General features: G+C 42.3%; 3 protein-coding genes across 4 annotated transcripts in view; 1 reads left to right on the top strand and 2 right to left on the bottom strand.

Moving 5' to 3' along the window:
* The window catches only part of cog5 (component of oligomeric golgi complex 5), a 39637-nt gene extending 38386 nt beyond the window's left edge, over positions 1-1251 (top strand). Inside the window, exon 15 of the mRNA XM_038738460.1 lies at positions 922-1251. Within this exon, the coding sequence (XP_038594388.1) occupies positions 922-1048 (127 nt within the window). The 3' untranslated portion in view covers positions 1049-1251. The remainder of the gene's footprint in view (positions 1-921) is intronic.
* Positions 1252-1553: 302 nt separating this feature from the next.
* ndufa5 (NADH:ubiquinone oxidoreductase subunit A5) lies at positions 1554-4032 on the bottom strand. 2 transcript variants are annotated; one of them, XM_038738461.1, is made up of 5 exons: positions 3896-4032; positions 3143-3187; positions 2832-2948; positions 2437-2502; positions 1554-1728 (listed from the first exon to the last, which is right to left on the bottom strand). In XM_038738461.1, exons 1-5 carry the CDS (start codon positions 3971-3973, stop codon positions 1627-1629), a joined length of 408 nt encoding a protein of 135 aa, XP_038594389.1. In that variant the 5' UTR covers positions 3974-4032; the 3' UTR covers positions 1554-1626. The 2 variants fall into 2 exon arrangements, with proteins under 2 accessions (XP_038594389.1, XP_038594390.1); XM_038738462.1 differs by lacking the exon at positions 3896-4032 and adding an exon at positions 3272-3364.
* Positions 4033-6563: 2531 nt separating this feature from the next.
* Positions 6564-19095, bottom strand: LOC119917981 (zinc finger protein AEBP2-like). Its single transcript, XM_038738459.1, has 8 exons — positions 18486-19095; positions 12872-13103; positions 12011-12118; positions 11667-11853; positions 11096-11220; positions 10918-10985; positions 7104-7217; positions 6564-7021 (listed from the first exon to the last, which is right to left on the bottom strand). Exons 1-8 carry the CDS (start codon positions 19007-19009, stop codon positions 7009-7011), a joined length of 1371 nt encoding a protein of 456 aa, XP_038594387.1. The 5' UTR covers positions 19010-19095; the 3' UTR covers positions 6564-7008.
* Positions 19096-21867: the final 2772 nt, after the last annotated feature.

Below are 21867 nucleotides of genomic sequence, written 5' to 3'. Positions count from 1 at the left end.
ATAGTCAAAGAGACCATTCCGTCCCATCAGCCAAGACCCGTCACATTAGCTCAGAGAACTCTGACATGATGAACACTGTGGTGAATCATCATCCTGTCCTGGTGAATGGTGGTGAGAGCTGTGTCTCTTTTCTTGCCAGCTGACTAAAAACTGTTTTTCTGAGTAGTTTTTAGATTGTCAGAGGAGTGAGATGAACTGAGACCAGATGGTGGCTGGAAGGAAGGAAACCAGTGGACTTGAAGCTGCTGTATAGTGACAGTTCACTACAGTGCACTATTAGTTGATTTTATTTGTAGTCATAGTCCAGCTTTTGCTGTGAGGTAATACACACAGCGTTTACCTGCAATCATGGAAAGTGACTACATATTTTAGTGAGGTTTCATTTTCTGGCTGCACAGGACATCTTCTAGTTTTTTATCTGTTACATTTAACAGCTGTAGTCTCCAGAAATACAAGAACAGTGGGTGAGCAACTATTTTTACAACTGGTGTAGACCAGTTGTAAAAATAGAGAACAGTATAAACAGTAGTGTTTATAGTGAATAAAATACCTAAGACACAGTGGATTTGATTATTAATTATATATAACTGAAAGTTTTTAAATGCTTGTTCACTTTATAGTAAACCTGAGCTCTTCCACACATACAGTGCACTTTTCCCTCTGTCCGCTCTGAAACATAGATGCTAAATGGTCTGTACTTGTACTTTTACACTACATCACATTCACACAGAGGGTTAGGGTATATACATTCATGTAGCCTGAGATCCTTCAACATGCACTGTTAAGTGGAAGTCCCCGAGCCACAGTCACTCCCATGTCAAAGCAAGCTGCCCTCTGAAAACAGATGCACGTATAATATAACCACATGACACCATGTAAACCTGTGGTGGAACTGAACTGTTCCCTGTGTTCTCCTCTAAGGGGTGCTCTGGAGGCCTATGTGCAGTCAGTCAGGGCTCGGCAGGGGAAGGAGTTTGCTCCCATCTATCCCATCATGGTCCAGCTGTTACAGCGAGCTACAAGCGGCTCACAGGACATCAGAGCCTGAGGAGGACGGACCTGTCTGCTTACAGCATGTTAGAGGCCACAGGTTATAAAGGCCTCCGTTATTATTAGTGACTGTAGCAGCTGTATTCCATCTAAAAAGTTAAACTGATCTTTCTTATTCTTCCAACTGTGACTGAATCAAGGGACTGCTGTGGAGGGATACCTGTCAACATTGATAATAAAGGTTTTTACTTCTAACACCAACCCTGGCACTCTTCACTGAGAGAAAACGTTTGCTTTTACCTGAACTTATGTTGAGAGAGCGAAGCTGAATATCTTATTAAAGAACTCTTGACATGTCTGGAACAGCTCAATTACCCAGGTGGAAAGCTCAATCCAAATCACTGGCTGTTCATCTGAAGGACATGGAGATCCTCCCAGCAGTAAACATGGGTCGTCTTTCCACAGTGTTTGAAGAAAAAAGTCCTGCTCTTCAGATCTAAGTCCAGTAATTTGGATTCAGCTCTCTGCAGACTCATGTAATGTTCAGCAATGACTCTATAGGGCAATATTTGCAGGACTTTTATTTGCATTTCATTAGAAGCAGAGGTAAGGAACAGACAGCATACACAGGTGCATTCAGACAGGCCATTTCCACTGGTTGGGAGGAGGCTCCTCCATCAACGGCTCCCATGGCTTCCACTCCGACATCTTCCTGGACAGAGCCAGCTCACACTCCGCCTGCACACAAAGTAACTTTTAGTTAGGAATAGTCAGATCAACATTATGTTGCTTCAGTCAGTCATTAATTTGTCCGAAGGAACAAATGAACTTGTAACACTTTCTAATCAGCTGACTTGTGAAAACATTAACATAATAATAGTTGAGTTCCGGGCAAACGTGACATATTCAATAAAGTGCTAAAGATGGTTGTTCCAAGGCATCAATTGAAGGGTCATCAACATGAAGTGTACACAGTTCAGAAGTGACACCATTAAACATGTCTTCAGCATGACAATCAAAGACACCGACAGACAGCTGATCAGCAGATTGCCTGATCGTCCGGTTACTGTGCAGCTTCCTCCTTCAAGAGCATCAATTTCCACACTGAAACGGATTTCCAGCAAAAGAGCCGGTCTGATAAAAATAAAGAGGACACATGGGCACCAAAGACTGGAAAGTCTACCCTTAGAGCTGGAGGCAAGTAAACTCCAGGTAGGCACAATATAACAGGTTATATAGTGACATTGAATTTGTAACTGCCATCTGACACAGCTGAACGGCACTCACAGGTGATGCTGATGGCTCAGACGTTTAAAATAATCTTAATAGGACTGACAAACGATGCGATCAGATGATCGTGATTGGTCAAGACTCCTCTGAATAGGGTTAAGGTTTGTCAGCTGACCCAGACTAAGTATGTTATTATGTGAAGCACCAATGACCCACCTGGAAAATGACTTCTTCAATCTGCCCACAGTTTATCTTCTTCTCCAGCTTCTCAACATCAGGCTCCTTATGAAGACAAACAAACTTTCATCATATTAATTTTTAATGCTGCACTGTTAATGTTCTGCAAAGCCAACAGACCAATCAGATCATTGGAAAGGCCAACAGTCCTACAGGATCCTGACAGGGATGAGCTACTCTGCTTACAGTGCAGTGACATATAGACACTTTGAACATAAAACCCACACACAATTAATAAATCAGACCTGACCCAGCCTTCATCTGTTCCCTCCCTTCTTCATTCATTGCTTTGTTAATCATGAGACAAAAACAGTATAAACCAAGCTGATTATTACTAGAGATCTGAAAATCCTCTAGTGTGCATCAGACATTACCGTCTTGACGTGGTTGAACCTCTCGTTGACCAGCTGCTCTGTGTACTTCCTGTAGGCTGCGTCCTGTGGCATGGTCTGCACGGATGCCAAGATCTTTGAGTACAAAATCCTAAGACGCTGAGAGAAGGCCAGAGCAGATTAGCTGGTGGAAGGTACAGATCTCTTGTTTAGCTCTGACAGTTGGAGTACATGTTGATGAGCCATGATAAACTTATTTTGTTGGATTAATGAACTGCACGTATTCCCACATGTGATCAAGGTTTCCCACTAATAAGTGGACTTCTGTGTGCTGTTCATCGTCTACTGCTCACCTCATGTGGGTTGTGGGACACTGCCAGACCGACCAGGCCGGTTGTCTGGAAGAGAATATCAGAGAGATGCTTACTTCTTCATTTATCAACTTCAAAGTGCACCCTGATCAGCACCTCTTTTTAAAGTACCTCATAACATTCACTGCTGCAAAAACAATGATTAGCCATCAACGTTTGACCAAAGCCTGAGGTCCACGGGGTCAGTCTGTGTCACCTTAATGTAGACCCAGTCAAACATGGGCGGGACTAGGAAGGATTAGGAAGATGTTCAAAAATAGATAGAAAAATGGGTACAATTAAAACTGAATGTCACGTATCTCCAGTATAGACAGTATAGAGTGAGACAATGTTGTGTGATCTTTGCAAACATTTAGCCATTTTAAACCTCTTGTCATCATGTCTTTGGGTAAACGGTGTGTAGCAGAGGCGCTGCAGGTGGGGTCCATGACATCATATTTACCAGCCGGACACAAGCATTAAAGTAGTATTTTACACGTTATCGTTGCATAATATTTAGTACTGCCTACTGCCAAACGTTAAGAGCTGTGACCCGTGGTGTGAACCCCAGCTAACTTACTCGCTGTAGTGTTAGCTAACACACCGCAGCGTCGCGTACAAACTGTGCCGTTAGACACCCACCACACAAGTACACAGTCAGATGATGTAGTGCAAACATTATCGACTTGGCAGCTACTTCATTATTAACAGTCTTTCTTTCCCTCACTAAAACAAAAACATGACCTCTAGTCGTACCTTTTTCAGCAGCCCGGCCATTCTTCTTCGTGGACACGACTCCCGGCTGCGAGTTCCGGTAGGTAAATATGACGTCATGGTGTGGAACGCAGCATATTTTTTCTCTGAGTAGGAACTCCGACTCCACAGTACTTTTTCGTAGCGTTATATACAGTCTATGGACCCGAGCTGCAGCCATGGGAGTCAGTAGAAAAAACTCCCACGGCTGTTTTTTCTACGACGCTGCAGTAGCTGCAAATTCCTCGCACGTGTAAAATACTACTTTGCAAACAAAATACTTTTTTTTTCAAATCTAAAAAAGTGTTTCAGACAGCGTTAAGGCTTTGCCTAAAATGCACAACAGCTTTCACAGCAGTAAGAGGTGCAAAAACGGAGAATCGGTCGCTCAGCAACGTAATTTAACTTTCACTTAGGTTCTCTTAACTGCCGAATCGGAAGCTAACTTAGTCTTCGTGTTTTTTCTCTACACATACTTCTTTTATTCTTATATAACTTGCATTTGTTTATTCCATATTTTATATTTTTAAATTTATCACCTTATCACCAAAGCAAATTCCTCGCATGTGTAAAATACTACTTTGCAATAAAGTTACTCCTGTTTAGTATATATGGATTGATAGGCATTAGACAGGGTTGCCCCACTTCCTCGTACCTCTTCCTTTTAGTAGCTCAATTGTTGGCCAACCATATTAAATCCAGTGCTGTGAAAGGTATTACTCTTATAGGGCGAGAATTAATTATAACTCAGCTGGCAGATGACACCACATTATTCCTGTTTTCTAAGGCTTCTGAATGTACATAAGTGTGAACTTATGGCTATAAAAGAGTCCAGCTCTTTGTAATATTCCAATAAAAAGTGAAATACTTTATTTAGGTATATTTATTACTAAGGACCAAGAGAGGAGAATGACCTTAAATTTTACTCGTCATACAAAAAACTCAAAAGAAATTTAACCAATGTTTTTTAAGAGATCTCGTTAAGCGGTAGAGTATTAATTACTAAAGCAGAGGCACTCTCGCGATTATCATATGCTGCTTTGGTTCTGCATCTTAGCGATAAACTAATAAGACATTGACAAAATGCTATTCAGTTTTATATGGAAGAATAAAACACATTACTTGAAGAAAACAGTTCTCATGAACTATGAAAACAGTGGGCTTAACTTTCTGGATTTTTATGCCTTAAATAATACCTTTAACATAAATTGGCAAACAATTATATAGAAACCCTACCTCCATTTGGAATGTTTTACCTCTTCATGTATTATCAAAGCTGGGTGGCATGAGGTTGTGGCTAGTTTGTAACTATGATATTGATAAGGTACCTGTTAAAATGTCTGCCAGGCTTTCTGGTCATGGACAAGCACAACTTCTCACCTCACAAATATCTTATATAGAATAACAAGGACATTTCCTATAAACATAAATCTCTCTTCATGGAATATTGGTTTAATAACATTGTGTTGGTATTTCAGTTATTTAACCGGAATGGTCTTCTGTTAATATTATGAAGAGTTTCTTTCAGAATACACTATACCTGTTACACCTGGGGACTACGCAAAAGTTTTTGGTTGCAATACCCTCTGGAGTCTGTATGCTATTCAAATCTCAAACAAGGGTTACTGCACAATTGCCCTTGTTATTTCCGTCCGACACTTTCATAGGTAAAATGTGTTTTTCCAGTCATTCCTGCAATAACAGATCTATAAGAGCTTTGTTCCAAAGAGATTACTACAGAACCATCAGTGATTTCATACTGGAATCAATTTGTAGATATAGTATCGAAGAAGGCATGGCTGCTACCTAATCAATACTTAATTACCAACAAAATCAAAGAAATTTCCTTTAAACTACAAAAATTACATAAATTCTATCCAGCTAAAAGCTATATTACATACAGATTTAGGAAAGATATTGAAGTAAATTGTAGTTTCTGTGGTGGCTATCCAGAAACTGTAGTACATTTGTTTTGGCATTGCCCTATTGTGAAAAATTTCTGGGAAAATGTGATTATTATGGCCAAATTTCATATTCACAAATGTAAATTCAGATAAGAAACCTTGCTTTGTTGCCTTTTCAAATTAGTTCAAACATTACATCTCATCACTTTAGAGATCGCTGACTGTATCAGCTTGTATTATGGTTAAAGTTTTTATATAACGTTAATCCCTTGAGCTAGTAAAGTTACTGGTTATGGGAACCAGCTACCGTGGACTGGCTAGCTACAGTAGCTACCAAGGTGCAGAGCCGGACTTCTAAATTACTCAGCCTCGCTTCCATGTCTACAAATAAACTACACTTGTTACACGTACCATTACCGCTAAAGGAGGCAGAGGAGTAACTGAACATCTGACACACCGAGCAGTACAAAGTAGGAGAGGGAGAAGGAGAAGCCATCGCTAGCTGCTAAGCTAAAGTTAAGTAGCGTTAGCTACTAACTTTTGAAAACAATTATTAGATTAAATCAGTCACTAAAAGATGGAAAGAACTGTGAGTGCTTAGGCAAAACTATTGCAGTTGGCCGCTGTAATGACAAATCTAACAAATTTAACTGGTATTTAGCGAGAGCAGCAAAACACGCTACCAAGACACAAGCACCGGAAACGGAAATGACTTAGTGCCGCACGTCAGCACGTCCAGTAGTCAAAAAAAAAAACTTCAGACTGAGTGGCGGTTGGAAAAGTTTAATGAGATCAAACCAGAGCAATGCCAGCTATATGCACATGACCAATATTATCAGTTTTTTAAAACATCTATTTAAAATGTTCAGCAGAAAAACATCTTTCTACAGTAAAAAATTCAAAGTATAAAAATATATTACAAATCTCAAGTATGTACAAAGACAGTTTCTCTCTACATGTGTCTGTCTACAGTTACACTTCTGTCAGTTTCAGTCTAGTTATGTTACCTAAAACAAGCAACATCTCAGTAAACTCAGCACCTAATGGAGAAGACAATTGAGGCCTCAGACAGTCCTGACAAATAAGTCAGAAATCCAGCATCCTCTGGGAGGGAGGGGAGGAGGAGAGGTGAGGAGATGAGGGGGAAAGGAGACAATCTCCTCCTCAGGATTGGATAAGCAGGAAGTGACGGTGGAGTGTCTCTGGAGGAGTTCAGAAGAACATCCTGTGGGAGTAAAAAGGTTCACATATGTTCTCACAAACATCCAACAATACCTGCGCGCGCACACACACACACACACACACACCTGTAGATGTTGGGGTCCAGGAGTACAGCCGTGTCTGTGGGCAGCTTGGACAGATGAACCACCTTGGTCTTCTGCTGCAGCCTGTCACTCTCATTCACCCACACATCTGGCAGTCTGACACACAGTAAAGAAAACAGGTTCACTTACTGGATTGAAGTGAACATCTGCACTGTGGATCAGTTTACTTCATCTGTCACATGTGAGCCCCATGATGGTAGAAAGTACACACCAAAGCATCTAAAGCAGAATTCTGTGGAAAATCAGGCATTATACCTGGCTGCTTATCTTTATTCACACGTGCACAGTGATGCCTGGTGGTAGGACTGTAACATTGCAAGCATACTTGACAAGCAACAGATTTGGAATGATTGATATTGAATGGGATGATTAACTACAGGCACTATGAGCCATAGCTTAGCCTAATACTTCAGTTTGTGTGCTCCGCTGGCTGTTCGGCTGGAAACAGCAGAAGCCAAAAGTCAGTGTGCCTCAGACTGCCTTTCGAACACCCCCATTAGAGAATGGAACAGCCCATAGGCTTACAAATGTGTGTAAATGTGCCAAATGAGACATGGTAATGTGTAGAGTATCGACGTAATGTAACTGTTAACACACCATTTAATGTCGACTAAGCATTATTACCATTATTAGACTGCACTGATGTTTTCAAGAAGGCTACCAACAATCTGGATGAGTTTACAGAGGCTGTGACGTCCTACATCAGCTTCTGTGAGGACACATGTATACCAACATGCACCAGGGTGAGTTATAACAATGACAAACCCTGGTTCACAGCCAAACTCAGAAAGCTGAGGTTGGAAAAGGAGGAGGCATTTAGGAGTGGTGACAGGGCCAGTTGCAGGGCGAGAAGCTAAACGACTGTACGCAGAGAGAATAAAGAACCAGTTCTCTGCAAACAACGCCACTTCTGTCTGGAGGGGGTTCAGATAGATCACAAACTATAAACCCAAAGTCCTCCACTCCATAAACGATTCTTGCCTGGCAAATGAGCTGAACGAGTTCTACCGCCGCTTTGAGAGTCAGACACCATCCCCTGTGACTCCTCTGCTCAGCTTCAGCCTCAGTCCACCACTTCTTCCCTGGCCCTTCACTACATCCTCCAGCACCTGGACTCCCCAGGAACCTACGCCAGGATCCTGTTTGTGGATTTCAGCTCTGCTTTCAACACCATCATCCCGGCCCTGCTGCAGGACAAGCTCTCCCAGCTGAGCGTGCCTGACTCCACCTGCAGGTGGATCACAGACTTGCTGACGGACAGGAAGCAGCACGTGAAGCTGGGAAAACATGTCTCTGATTCCAGGACCATCAGCACTGGATTCCCTCAAGGCTGCGTTCTTTCCCCTCTGCTCTTCTCCCTGTACACCAACAGCTGCACCTCCAGTCACCAGTCTGTCAAGCTCCTGAAATTTGCGGATGACACCACCCTCATTGGGCTCATCTCTGGTGGGGATGAGTCCGCCTACAGGTGGGAGATCGACCATCTGGTGACCTGGTGCAGCCAGAACAGTCTGGAGCTCAACGCTCTGAAGACAGTGGAGATGGTGTGACTCCCCAGTCACCACTGTGGACTCCTTCCACTTCCTGGGTACCATCGGGAAGAAACTTTCTCCCAGGACCTCAAGTCGGAACTGAACATCACCTCCCTCACCAAAAAGGCCCAGCACAGGATGTACTTCCTGCCGCAGCTGAATAAGTTCAGCCTGCCAAAGACTATGATGGTGCACTTCTACACCGCTATCATTGAGTCCATCCTCACCTCCTCCATCACCATCTGGTGGCATCATTCACTCTGCAGGGAAGGTGATTGGCTGCAATCTTCCTTCTCTTCTGAACCTGAGGACTTTGAGGCGAGCAGGAAAGATTGCAGCTGACCCCTCCCACCCCGGACACAAACTGTTTCAGACTCTCCCCTCTGGCAGGAGGCTGCGGTCCATCAGGACCAAAACCTCTCGCCACAAAAACAGTTTCTTCCCGTCTGCAACTAGCTTCATTAACAAGGCCCGGGTCCCCCACTGACACCCCCCCTTGCAAATGATACAAATGTCTCTGCACATGTAAATACTGTTTCATCTGTGTCGTACACAGACCTGGCACGTCGCACATATTTGTTGTTGATCTTTGTTGTTGTATATTTTTATGTTGTCAGTTTATATATTTATATGTACACAATATTCTCTTCCGTTGCATTCCATATTTATATATTTCTGCATTTATTTATGTTGACTGTATGTTTGTCTACGTGTAGCACCTTATCACCACAGAACATTCCTCTTATGTGTAAAACACTACTTGGCAATAAAGATCCACATGTTATGAAAGAGGTAGGAACTAAAGGAGAGTCTTGTGCAGCAATATTACAAGAGGATTACAGTGAGACTTCCAGAGTGCACAGTGTAGGATACTGTGCTGTTAGCTGCTTTTGATCAGGGAAAAACCCTCAACTCATGCAGAATTTTTAAGCAACAGCTCCCGACAGGCCGTGGTATACGCTTATTATAGTACACAGTTAAGGGGCGTTGTTCAGCCCGATGCGAAGCCAAGTGAGCCATTTCTTTTATAACGGTTACCAAGTATGGCAAAAAGAAAGTAGGTTAACAGACCCACTACAATTTGACTTTATTTGGTCAACAGACATTTCTTTATGAATACAAAAAGTAGTCCCACCAGGCTGCTGGTAGACTACATAGTGCATGACGGTTGCAAAGCAACATACATCAAAGGCTATTTATTTATCTATTTGCACGTTGCTGTTTGTTGTGCAGCCACTAAAAAACTATCCAGCGTCAGGAGATTGACTTTAGTAACTTGAACTTATATGATAATATGCTTGATACTGTGTTTCGGTGGTCAGCAGCATGTAAAACACAATAAACAATATTTATAACAATAACTAACAACAGACATAAACAGAACAAAGGGAGCGTGTTGCTCTCAGGAGGAGGCAGCTAGCAGGAGCACATATTGGCACACTGCCATCCTGACACTGGCTAAATCTGCAGAGGCTCCATCTACAACCTGGAGGAGGAGCTAGAGTGTATTAGTATGATATTAAATAAAGACTATAATAGTTGATAGTATTCTGTTAATATATTCATTACAATTTTAAATAATAGTTTACCATTTTCCCACTAGTTGAATATTACATCCAGTTACAGCCGTTTCATTTCTGTTGCTTGTTTTTATTCATTAAATGCTTGTGCAAAAAAAAGGCTACATGGTTCTGTAATTTGTATCATCTAATCTAACTTGCCAATAATCATTGTTCAACAGTTGAAAGTTTGCTGTAGCATGTCAGACTTTTTAATGTCCCGCCCCATCCAGGCTGTGATTGGTTGGTTGGCGAAAATTGACTGACAAGCACATATGGGTTTTATGAAAAGTTGAACATGTTAAACGACAAAAGGCTCTGATACAGCTAACGGTGTGGACTGGATAATGACACCTTTTCTGTTTCATTAAATCGCACCCTTTCTGCGTTTATGTAATCGCACATGACAACATCGCAGTTGCGATAAGATTAATCGTGCAGCCCTAGCTGCGGGTGTGATCAAATTAGAATTGAGGTAAAAACAGTTGTGAATTATATTATTGGTCAGTATCTGATTCTAATCCAACACAGTACTGACTGCCAATAATATAATTCACAACTGTTTTTACCTCGCATTTACATGTTCATTTGGAACTGACTTATTAACTAATAACTGAACCCAGTCCCATCTGAACTGTTATTTTGTTTTACTGCCAAAAGAGGGTGAGGGGTCTGATGAGAGGAAGAGACAAGAGCAGGACTTACATGTCTTCAGGTGTCCAGTGCAACAAAACCTTCACTTTCCCAGAGTCCTCTTTCCTCCTGGCTATTACCTGAACACACATAAACACTCAGGCATCAAAGAAGATAATCTGCTGCACAGAACGACATGTCACTTCCTGCGCTGGCTAAAGTGTGTGTGTGGGTGTGTGTGTGTGCCCACCGTGCTGTGGAAGACAACACTGTGTCCGTTTCCCAGGCTCTCGATATGTGTTGCCAGGTTGAGGCAGATGGCTCGATGGCGGATTGCGTCCATGGTCTGAGCATCAAAGAAGTCATGAGGTCGGGCTGGAAATCAAAAGTTATTAAATGTGTATGCAACTGAGGGACCACTTTGTCTTTCACTGTAAATGAGAAATGGACTGTAATCAAAGTGCTACGCTACACGTCACACACACACACACAGGATCAGTGGACGACTGCTCTATCTCCTGAGCATGGAGATCTATTTGTCTCAATATTATTTGTGTGTATGTTTTAACAATAGTTTAAAATATCTTTGTGAGCCTTTGTAGACTCACAAAGATATTTTAAATATGAGATATATATATATATATATATATATATTTGTGTATTTTACACACAGAGTTTGGAAACTTTACACCAGTCTGAATGAAAGTCAATTTGTATCACTCGCCCATTTGAAATATCATGCGACAGCCTGCTTATGTCATTTCCATGTTTTAAAAGTAAGAGCATACAGTCTTATGAGGTAAAGTAATCAGTGAACATACGGAGGGAGCGTCTGTGTTTGTTCTTCAGTTTCCTTCTCTTGTTGAGGCCGGCCTTAGACGGAGACTCCTCCTTCACTTTGCCCTGATTGGACATTTTGGATGAACTCTGTGAGCTGAAGTGAGTGGGCACGTGGCGGGCCAGCCCCCCCTGAGAGGCGAACGTGGCGTTGCAGCCTCCCACCACACACTGCAGGAATACGATGATGATTTACAGTGTCAGTGAAGCTGGATGATGCAGAGTGACTGCAGGTACTCAGACAGAGGGGAGAAGTCATGACTGACTGATGGGAATATAGTGAACTGGAGATTCATTGGATGAAATGAGTGCATGTGTGTGTGGTTACCTTGAATGGCTTGTCACCGCTGTGGGTCAGCATGTGTCTCTGTAGCCAGCTCTGACTGGTGGACGGTGTGTTGTACACCTTGCAGCCCTTCCACAGACACACAAACACCTGTGTGGATCACACAATCAAGCACACACTGATAACTAAGTGACTGCAAAACATCACCATGTCACATGACATTAAAACCTCGCGGGAGCTAGGCGGCTGCAGTCGCAGAGTCCGGCGGCCAGTTGCTTTTCTCCGGCTGCAAAAAGTAGATTTTTTAAAATGCCGTGCTCCCGCAGGTATGTGTCCGACTTGATGGCGCCGTTTTTCTACCCCGAAAAAAGGTCACAAGCCTTTATCTGCTTTCACATGAAAAGTCTCTGTTCTGTCTCCACACCCATAGAAATGCATCATCTGGGAGTTCTGTATATTAAATGTTATTGCGATCAAGTTGTTTTTAACTGTCCTGTGCTGATTACAACACAGTGGCACATGCCAGCTAATGCTGCAACTACAGCTACAAATTATGGAAATCCACAAAGTGCAATGCTTTCTAGCAAACCAGGAAGACACTGTCAGAGTCACGGGCTGGAGGCAGGACGGAATGAGAAAAGATCTGTCTCAGTACAGAAAGAGAAAAGATGTAAAGGACGGTACAGTGAATTCAGTGGCAGTGATGACAGAGAGCAGGAGGGGACTGAAGACAAGCCCATACTCATATCAGCCTGGTGTGGACTTTTTCCATGTGAATACTGCTTTAAAAATGAGCTGGCTTAGCGTGGAAGCCTTTACTCTCCTAAATAAAACCAACTACATGAACACAAACTTGAAAGCGACACACACATTCACACAGTAACCTGACCGTGAGACACTGACCCCTCCTCTCTGTCCGTCCACATGTGTGGCTCTGATGTGTTCAGCCAGGTCGGGGCTGCTGAGAAACAGGAGCTGGCAGTGATCCCAGCAGCACGTGTAGCTCAGAGACTTGCCCCCTGCTGGCGCCGAGCCGCTCCCCGCCGCCACACCGCCACCGTGACCGTTGAGCATGGCCGGGGTGGAGCGACCGCTGGACGCCGTGCTCTCCATGTCCATCAGGGTGCTGCCAATACTGGAGAACACACAGGCACAACAGAAAGCCATTAGAAAATGAACCTACATGAAAGGACATTCAGTGTAAGCAGGATCCACTGTCTCAGACAGCAGGAAGAACAGATCAGATGAAGGTTTTGGTTGAGCAGGGTGGGCCTGGGGCTGTTTTTCAGGATGTCTCTTATTAAAATGCTGTTCCTGTTTTCTACTTCACAAAAAGCAGTTGGAGGGTTTGTAGGTTATGGGACAAAGGGACATGTTTGTAAGTTCACTGAGTCTTCCATGTTGTCTTGCTGGATAGTTTAACAAAACACAGAGGCATCAATCAGATGAAATATTTGACTTAGTCTTAACTATCCTGCAGCAGAATTGTCTGATACAAAACACATCACCTGGAATTCTACACACACCAGAGAAACATTGGCGCGCAACAAAGGTGATTCAAACAGAAGACGACGACCTCACCTGTGTTAGGGATGCAGCGATTACCGGATTGCACTATAAACCGTGCTTTAAAATGTCACGGTTAATTAATCGTAAAGGCTCCGCTACTCCAAGTGTTTCTGTTGCATGGAACAAAACTGTGGCAACTTGCATAAAACAAAATCAAAGTTACAGTAGCGGTGCACCAGCGTAAGTGTCGTACTTATCAGAGGCTGGCTAAACTATGAAGCTTTATTTCCACCAGAGACGGCTGAAGTCGGCAGTGTGGGAGCATTTCGGGTAGGCTACACTAAGACTGACCAGGGCGTTACTGAAGATGACGGATCACCTGTTGAAAAACTTGCCGTTAAAAGACTCCTGCTAAAGGAGCGAATAACTACATTAAACTTGATGCAGCACCTGCGGGATAACCACCCAGCTTTGCACGTCCAAGTAAAGGTTTATATTGAATAAGGTAACAAGTTGGTACGGAATTATATATAAACGTGTCACTTACAATCGATGCCGTAGCGGTGAGAGTCGAGCTTTCAGTGCAACGTAAACAAACAAAGCCGGTGTAAACTATCAGACATACCGCAACGACAGCCCCGCTGCGCTATGAGGCCCATTATTTTCAATGGCTTGGTTTGTTGCTGCGTCAAGCAACGTGCACCGCACAGCGAGCTCGCCCGCATGCCGCGGTCAAAGCAGTAGAACTTCAGTGCTGAGCAGCTTCCACGCAGTGCAAATTGCTTCTTTTCTGAAAGGGTCTTTATGGAAGACAGAACGTAGTCCTCTCAAGACCTTCAGTCACTGAACATTTAATGTTACATCCTGTTGCCTCCTCCTGTCTGTGGTGAGAAAAGGTTGCCAGATGTAAAACACTAACATACATCAGGAGCTTGTACACTTTCAGGACTATCAATTACCACCACTACCAATTAACTGAATTTCAGTTAACACTGCAATCTTCCTCTTACATTAATAATACTTACATATTATAGAAATATAATTGTTAATGTCATTAAATGTTAAAAATCAACATTTTTAACATTTAATGACATTACTAGTGTTGTGAAATTAATTAATGCATAATAATTGTAATAATCGTGAAACTGACAATAATCCTACCAACAAAATCTGTAATCGTTGCATCCCTAGTTGTGATGGAACATTGGATTTCAGACTAGTCTGGTAATAGTGTCTGGGTTCTTTATGATCAGAAATGTTTGCCAGGCCCAAATATCGTCCACTATTAACTTACTGCAGAGGCATCAGTAAAACAAACTACAGTGAAGAAAAGTGGAAGACGTGTGAGGTTACTGAGAATAGAAAGTATCCACCAGAGAGCACTGACATACATTTATACTGGCTGCTATATCTGTTTTTCAAAATGATTTATCATCAGCATTATTGGTGTAGTCCTCAAACTTACAGCACTGGTCGAGATATAGTGATGAATTGAGCTGCAACTACATTATTGATGAATCTGATGATTTTTCGATTGTTTGATCTACGAAATTCAAATAATCGAGACAAATACCAACCCCAACTTCCCAGAGCGCCCAAGGTGACTCCTTCAGATGTCTCGTTTTGTCTGACAAACTGATGAAATATGACAAAGAAGCAGCACAATCTCACATCTGAGAGATTCCAGCCTTCGTTTGATTGATCAATGAGTGAAACGAATCAATTATCCAAATAGTAGATTATTTTTCTGTGAACTGAGTTTGTTAAACTTTATTTACGGTAGTGTGTTATGGTCCAGATATGGTGGACGTTCTGATTGGACAGCATTGACCGCCTGCGTTTCAGGTTTCTAACGTCGTCTCCACTGCAGACCTTGTGCTCAACACGACCCCCCCACCCCTCCACCACGGTGAATGAAACAAAGCAAACGTGGTGATAGCATGGCAGCTAATGAGACAAGAAGAAAGAGTTTCCTGATTGTAGCTGCAGATCTGCACGTGCTGTAGCCCACCAGGCCTTCCTCTCACGTAAAAAACAAAACATAAAAACAGTTCCTGTGGGGAATATAATTCAAGGATCACGTATGCTTTCAAAAGGTGAAATCAGACACTGACCTGTAATTCAAAACCTACATAGAACCCCCATTCACCTTCTGAGTGAACTATAAATCCAGCTCTAATCTAAGCAATCTAAAGATAGCAGTTTAAGGTATGTGTTAAAGCACAGGGCTTGTGTTAGCTCAGGATCTACAAATCACAAACTCATTACTGCTCAACTCTCAAGAGCAGATTTTCAAAGTTTAGTGAAATGACTGTCTGGTCCTCTGTCTAAACCTGTAAACTCTGTTCTTTATGTGATCACAGATTTCACAGCTTGCACAGTGTGTGTAGCCAGCAGACCATCTGCTCTGATCACTGGCCATACTTGCTCTGTGGGGCCTTTTCTACAAGTTCAACAGGAGTACCATCACCTGTGAAACACACACACACACACACACACACACACACACACTCTCTCTCTCCCAGCTGCCACTCTGCTCTGTGTGGGAAAAAAAGCTTACAGTGAAGTTTTACAGCTGCCACAACAGCACAATGACAAAAAGTGGACAAGCAGCCAAGTGGGCATTCAAGCAGGCAGCGGATTATATTTTCTACTTTGTCTCTGTGAGCCACTTGACAGTAACAACGGGTTCAAAGGCTCCTTTAAAGCCTAAACTAATGTGTGGCTGTCTGATGACAAAGTGGACAGTACGGCTCATCTATCATCATAATTCAGCACAGTGAAGCCCTTACAAGAAGGGAACATTATGTCAAAGTCATAGCGCCACCTACTGGCAAAAGGACATGTTTTATACTTTCACGTACGCCTCCTAGCAGGTTGACCGGATCCATCTCAGAAAAGCCTTGAGACTTTGAAGATGCTGCATGGTTTTCATCAGACGGAGCTGATGTGGCCATCGAGGCATTATGTGCCGTTCAACAGGAAGGAAGTTAACTGACTTGGTGTGTAAACAGTGAAGCTCACTTTCAAGAATTTATAACCTTCATGTCTGAATAAAAATTGTCTCTGAAATGCCCCATTTACAATAAGTGTCCGATATCCTCGACAGGACAGCTGATGCCATGTCCTGGGTTCAGGAACAATAACTACGCTGGCATAGGTTATTTTAGGTAAACTAAAATGTTGGAGATTAGCAAACAGGTACATTACATCATTAATTGGTATCCAAGTTACAACAGTTAAAGTGGTTTCGGCATCATTTGATAACTTTAAAGTACTCGCATTCTTACTTCCCTCTAACGCATCTTCTTACAGTATTACGTTATTATTACAACTTGTTGGTGTTCTAACTGGATGAAATGCATACATATTAAGTGCTTTCATAGCAGTCACCTTACACCAAAGTCTACTAGTGTCACCACTGTTTGCATATATGGTCATGATGCTGAAGGCCTAATACTGCCATGACACACAGAGGTGTCAGAGTCCCTTTATCACAGGAGGTGTAGTAATGCCAATAACTCACTTTATTTGACTTGCCTATTAAAGTGAGCGAGAGAGAATCCAACAAGTCCTTATGAGCCACATTGAAACTTGAAATCAATGTGTTTGAATGTGCAGGCCTTTAATGTGCTGGTGGAGTGAGGTCACCAAAACTACATCAATAACAATTTCTAAATTAAGAGACATTTGTAATTTATTACACCCCTGAACAAATATAATCAAAGAAAAATGATTTCACATTGTTATAGTCATATTTTAAATGGGTTTTCAGTTTTGGGCAAACCTTAAAATGTCATCCTGTACCACAGATGAGGGACGCTTCTGCTTTTTGACATGCCACAACACGACAGCAGCAACATTTGAAGTTGACTGGACTAAAAGTTCTCCCTCACAATTTCAGATTTACATCTATCAGATTCCACATAGGCCATGTATGAGTGTAGACCCAAATGGGAAAAATTACAGGAATTTTTATTTTTAATCACTTATTCTGGAATTAAAATATATTAAAAAATACTGCACTGCTGGCATTAACAGCATTATGCAGCAACCAACATATTAAAACATAATGAAATATATCATCAAGCAGGGGGCGTCTCTAAGCCTGCTTCAGAATAAAGGCCTGCTGCCTTTGAGAAGTAAAGGCCTCTGCCACTATTTGAGAATCTACCATACATTTCATCGTCTTCTTTGTCCTCACAAACAAATCAGTCACACTATGCTGTTTTACACCAGCACCTAAATGTGTGTCAGTAAAGTACACTTAACGTAAATCTGGAGTCTGTCAGAACACGATGAGCAAGGCTGGAAGACTGAACACTGAACACTCTGAACAGCTCTCCGTCTAACGTTAATGGTTTTGCTGGGGGCGGGCAGTTTCTGGAGGAGATCATCTCTGAAATTGGTCAGTAATCCTGAAGTTTCCATCTGTAGATCAAGAACCTGTTGCTGGTCACCAGATGTGCTAGACACAGATAACTGCTGAGTTCATTTAAACCTGATCAATAATTATCCAGCAGCCAGGACACAGTCCACTCGAGTCGAGTCACTTATCCTTCCAACTAACGTTACACACCGCGATACACCGCGGTGACTGAAGGAGAGCGACAGCCATGTGCTGCTGAGGTTCGAGCTCCATAACTCACATCACTGCTGATACCGAGCCTCTGGGCCGGTTCTTGTTAGCTTAGTAGAACGTTTCCCGAACCTACAGAGGAACGTTCCGGTAACTTTGCCCATGTGTTTTATTTTCACCAGAAACGAACATTACAAACTTTCCCGAATGTTCGCTTGAACAGTCAGCGAACGTTCCACCTCACCAGAACTGAACCCGATTCTGCTGGGTTTCCCGCAGGCGAAATCATTTCACCTGTATGCAAACGGTTGGTAGCGAACTGTTAACCAGGGAACCTGCATCGTGACGTGACCTCACACCACCTCCTGCTTGTACTAACGTTCCGCACACGGCCTCCTCACACAGCGTACTAACGTTACTTCTACAGACCTGTCTTCTGAATCCATCCGGCTGAGCGGCTCTCCGTCCGACGAGGTCACTTCCACGCTGGCCCGTCTCTTGGTGCCGTGCTCGGCTTTCACCGCGGTCTTTGTGCGGTCTTTGTGCAGTGAGGAGGACACGTTCTCCCCCTCTCTTTGTTCTTGTTTCAGCACCCGGGAGCCCTCTTGCGCGGAATCAATGCTACTCGCCAGACTCCCCTGAACGGGACTTTTCTCCGGTTCAGAGAGTTTGCGGCCGGGTTCCCCCTTATCGTTGTCTATTTTTTCGGTCGGCAACGCTGTTTCTATGTCGGCGTCGGGACCGGGAGACGGGTTGTCTCCGCGCTCCACCGCCGTACCACGACCACTGTTCGCGTCCATTCCTGCTCTGTTCTCGTTGTTGTCGCCCGGTTCCTGTTTGGGGTCCGGCACGGCCTGTACCTCCTTGCCGGTTTCTGCTGTTTCACCGGTGCCGTTTTGATCCGATGTCGGCAGAGAATCTTGGTCGGCCCCTTCGCTCGTTATTTGAGGCATGTCGAACAGCACGGAGAGCTCTTTTTCTGCCGTTCCAGTTGAAAAGTTGCCTCCAGGCTGCCCGTCTTCCTCCACTCACTCTGCACTTCAAGCCTAAAGCGCAGCAGGGGGTTTGGATGACGTAGGGACTCCGTATGCCAAAGCTTGTCTCTTGTAAAGATATCTCACTCAGTCCTTAAAAATGCACCCGGAAATAACTTTGATATTAATGTTGAGTAAGTGCGTTTGGAAACAGCAGTGTCTGCCGAATTGTTCCTTGTACTTTACTTTTCATTACTGATTATTATGTTTTTGAGACTGACCAGCAGAAGATAGTCTGACGCCACAGTGTCATTTGTTCATATGTTTACACAAAGTAAATAAATATTTGCTAATTAATATCTACACATTTAGCTAATTAAGCTAAATTTTAAAGTAATCTGATTTAGCAAGGCTAGATAGTGTCCCTTTCATTAAATTACGCTATAGTACATTTGTTTTTCTTCCATTTTCAGTACTCATTTCATTTCAATTACCTTTATTTTATTAATCTTTAGGTAAACAATGTTGCCAAAGCAAAAATTTACATACATAATAATTTGTATGCGGATATATAAAAAACAATAAAATTACATTTAAAAAAAGAAAGGGAGAAAAAATAAAATAAACAATAATAATAAATAAAACAAACTAAAAACAAAATATATCTTACATTGAAAATAGGTAACAAGCAATGACCTTTTTCCTAGGAACAATTACTAGAATAACAAACAATAATAATAATAATGTGATAATATTAGAGTTGAATGATTAACTTTATTTATCAGTCTAGTCTGAGTTCCCACTGGTTCTCCTCAGTTCGTGGCATGAGGAGATATATTTTGCTGCAATGATTTGGCATTCTGGAATTTCTCCCAGTATATAGGGGAGTTTCTGTGTGTTTGATAGGAATCTGAATTTGGATTAAAAACACTTTGCAAACATGTGTTTGCAAAGTGTTTTTCTCTTAAGGTTTTATGTTTAGGGCATGAGGTTAGAAAGTGCAGCTCTGTCCTGTGAGCCTCTATCTGTCCTCTGTCACACTGGGAGCAGCTCTGTCTGTGGCGACCCTTTTCTATGGCCAGGCTGTGTTCACTCAGTCTGGGTGTAGTTTAGGACATTCTATTGTGCTCAGGTCATTTGCCGGTGTGAATTCTCTTTTTAGGGTCAGATAACATTGTCATTTTTCTTTCTGCTTGTTGATAATGTGGTTTGGTCTGCTTGAGTCCTGAGGCTGTTGGGGACTTGTTACTGCAGAGAGCCTCAGGACCAGATGGCTGAGGGGACTCTTCTCTGGTTTCAGCTCCTGGTATGTTAGGGCTTTGTGATGGGATGTCTGGGGGTTAACTGATTTTAAGTGACTATAAAATTTAATTGATCTTTTTTGTAGTAAGAGGGGGTATTGGCTGAGCTCTGCACAGATTATTTGGTGTTTTTCTCAGCATCTGCAGGAACTCTGTGTGGAAAGATTGTATGCATTTGGCCTTGATGAAATATCTCTATGATAAATAGAAATATATGAAAGATACAATTATAAGAAGGTGGGTAAAATATTGCACCACTAGCAGGATAAAACTGAACTTTTCTTACAAAACGAGTGAGTCATCTTCCCAAACATTTGCGATCTTCGGCATTGTGGCCTCTCAGCTCCACGTGTTCAGACAAACAGAAAAATGATCCAACTCAGAAAGTGCTGAAAAGGCACGTTCTTATCTCAGCCAGGTGCATCTTTCTGCAGGCACCAGCTCTCCTTTCAGTGGCTGGAGCCTTCATGTGGTTTTGCTCTCCGCTCAGCCTGTGGATCCTCTGACCCTGCTGGTCTTTGGGTGACTTGTTGCATTGAGATGAAGGCCTGCTTCTGTTCTGCCTTTGTGAGATGAAGAAACAGCTCCCTTCCTAATTATGATATTTCAGGTAATTAATTGATTGATAATGAATAATTACAGGCACACATACCACAATTCATCAGTTATTATTAGATCAGTTATTAATAAGATTTCAATCTCCAGATCTACATAGGCTACTAGCTTTTTTAGGAGCTTTCAACCACCACTTTGTCGTTATTAGCAGATGGAGTTTGCTCAGTTGTCATGCAGATGGATCTGTCAACTGTAAGTTTCATCCACAGCACTACATGTTGGCATAAAAATGATGTTTATTGTTCACAAAACAATCCCAACTCAAGGTCCACTTTCAGCTTTTCCCAGAACTACAGCTGAATTCATTTGTCAGTTAATTGGTTAGTGGTCAACAGGAAATGAATCTGCTATTTTGTTTATCGATTAATCATTTCAATCATGTTCCATCACTTAAAATTTTTCATCATCATCATACAGTTTTTTGTTAATTGTGTTTGTTTTTTGATCGGTGTTATAACCAGATCAGAGGAAAGTGCAGGCTGTGGGTGCAGTGGTGGCACTTTGACCTATTTTACAGGATCCTGTGTTTGGATATATAATTTTTTGAAAACGGGACCTTTTCATATTCTTTTAACCCTCAGTAAGTGCTGACTTAGTGTATGTGTGGTCCATTGGTTCTAAATTTGGGGGTCATGCCTTTCAAGAGATCCCTAAATAAATTGAAGTTGGTCCGGAAATAGATAATGGGTATAAAAGAAAGGAAAAAAATGTTATATAAAACTCTCTCTTCTTTCTTTCTCTTTTCTCTTGTATCATACTGTACCTATAAATATACTGTAAAATACTTTTACCTCTCCAGGGATTAAAAAACCTTCTACACTAGGCATTTGAGAAAGAAATCACTGCAAAACTGCTCACAGCTCGTGTTAAAGATCATTTGACATGCAACAAAAAAAAAAGCAGAAAGCATGTTTTAAGAAC

The sequence above is a fragment of the Micropterus salmoides genome, unplaced genomic scaffold (assembly GCF_014851395.1).
Source record: "Micropterus salmoides isolate LMB-PRFRI ecotype aquatic unplaced genomic scaffold, ASM1485139v1 Ms_hic_scaffold_23, whole genome shotgun sequence".
NCBI classification, from domain to species: domain Eukaryota; kingdom Metazoa; phylum Chordata; class Actinopteri; order Centrarchiformes; family Centrarchidae; genus Micropterus; species Micropterus salmoides.
The sequence above is the reverse complement of the archived record's forward strand: the minus strand, read 5'-3'. Positions and strand labels throughout refer to the sequence as shown.

Coding starts and splice junctions, on each gene's coding strand:
- ndufa5 (XM_038738461.1), bottom strand. CDS start 3,973: ATGACGTCATATTTACCTACCGGAACTCGCAGCCGGGAGTCGTGTCCA. Junction 2,503..2,831: donor GGTTCAACCACGTCAAGACG/GTAATGTCTGAT, acceptor TGTCTTCATAAG/GAGCCTGATGTTGAGAAGCT. Junction 1,729..2,436: donor TTGAAGAAGTCATTTTCCAG/GTGGGTCATTGG, acceptor CTTTGTGTGCAG/GCGGAGTGTGAGCTGGCTCT.
- LOC119917981 (XM_038738459.1), bottom strand. CDS start 19,009: ATGCCTCAAATAACGAGCGAAGGGGCCGACCAAGATTCTCTGCCGACA. Junction 11,854..12,010: donor GCGGTGACAAGCCATTCAAG/GTAACCACACAC, acceptor GTATTCCTGCAG/TGTGTGGTGGGAGGCTGCAA. Junction 10,986..11,095: donor GTGTTGTCTTCCACAGCACG/GTGGGCACACAC, acceptor ATGTGTGTTCAG/GTAATAGCCAGGAGGAAAGA.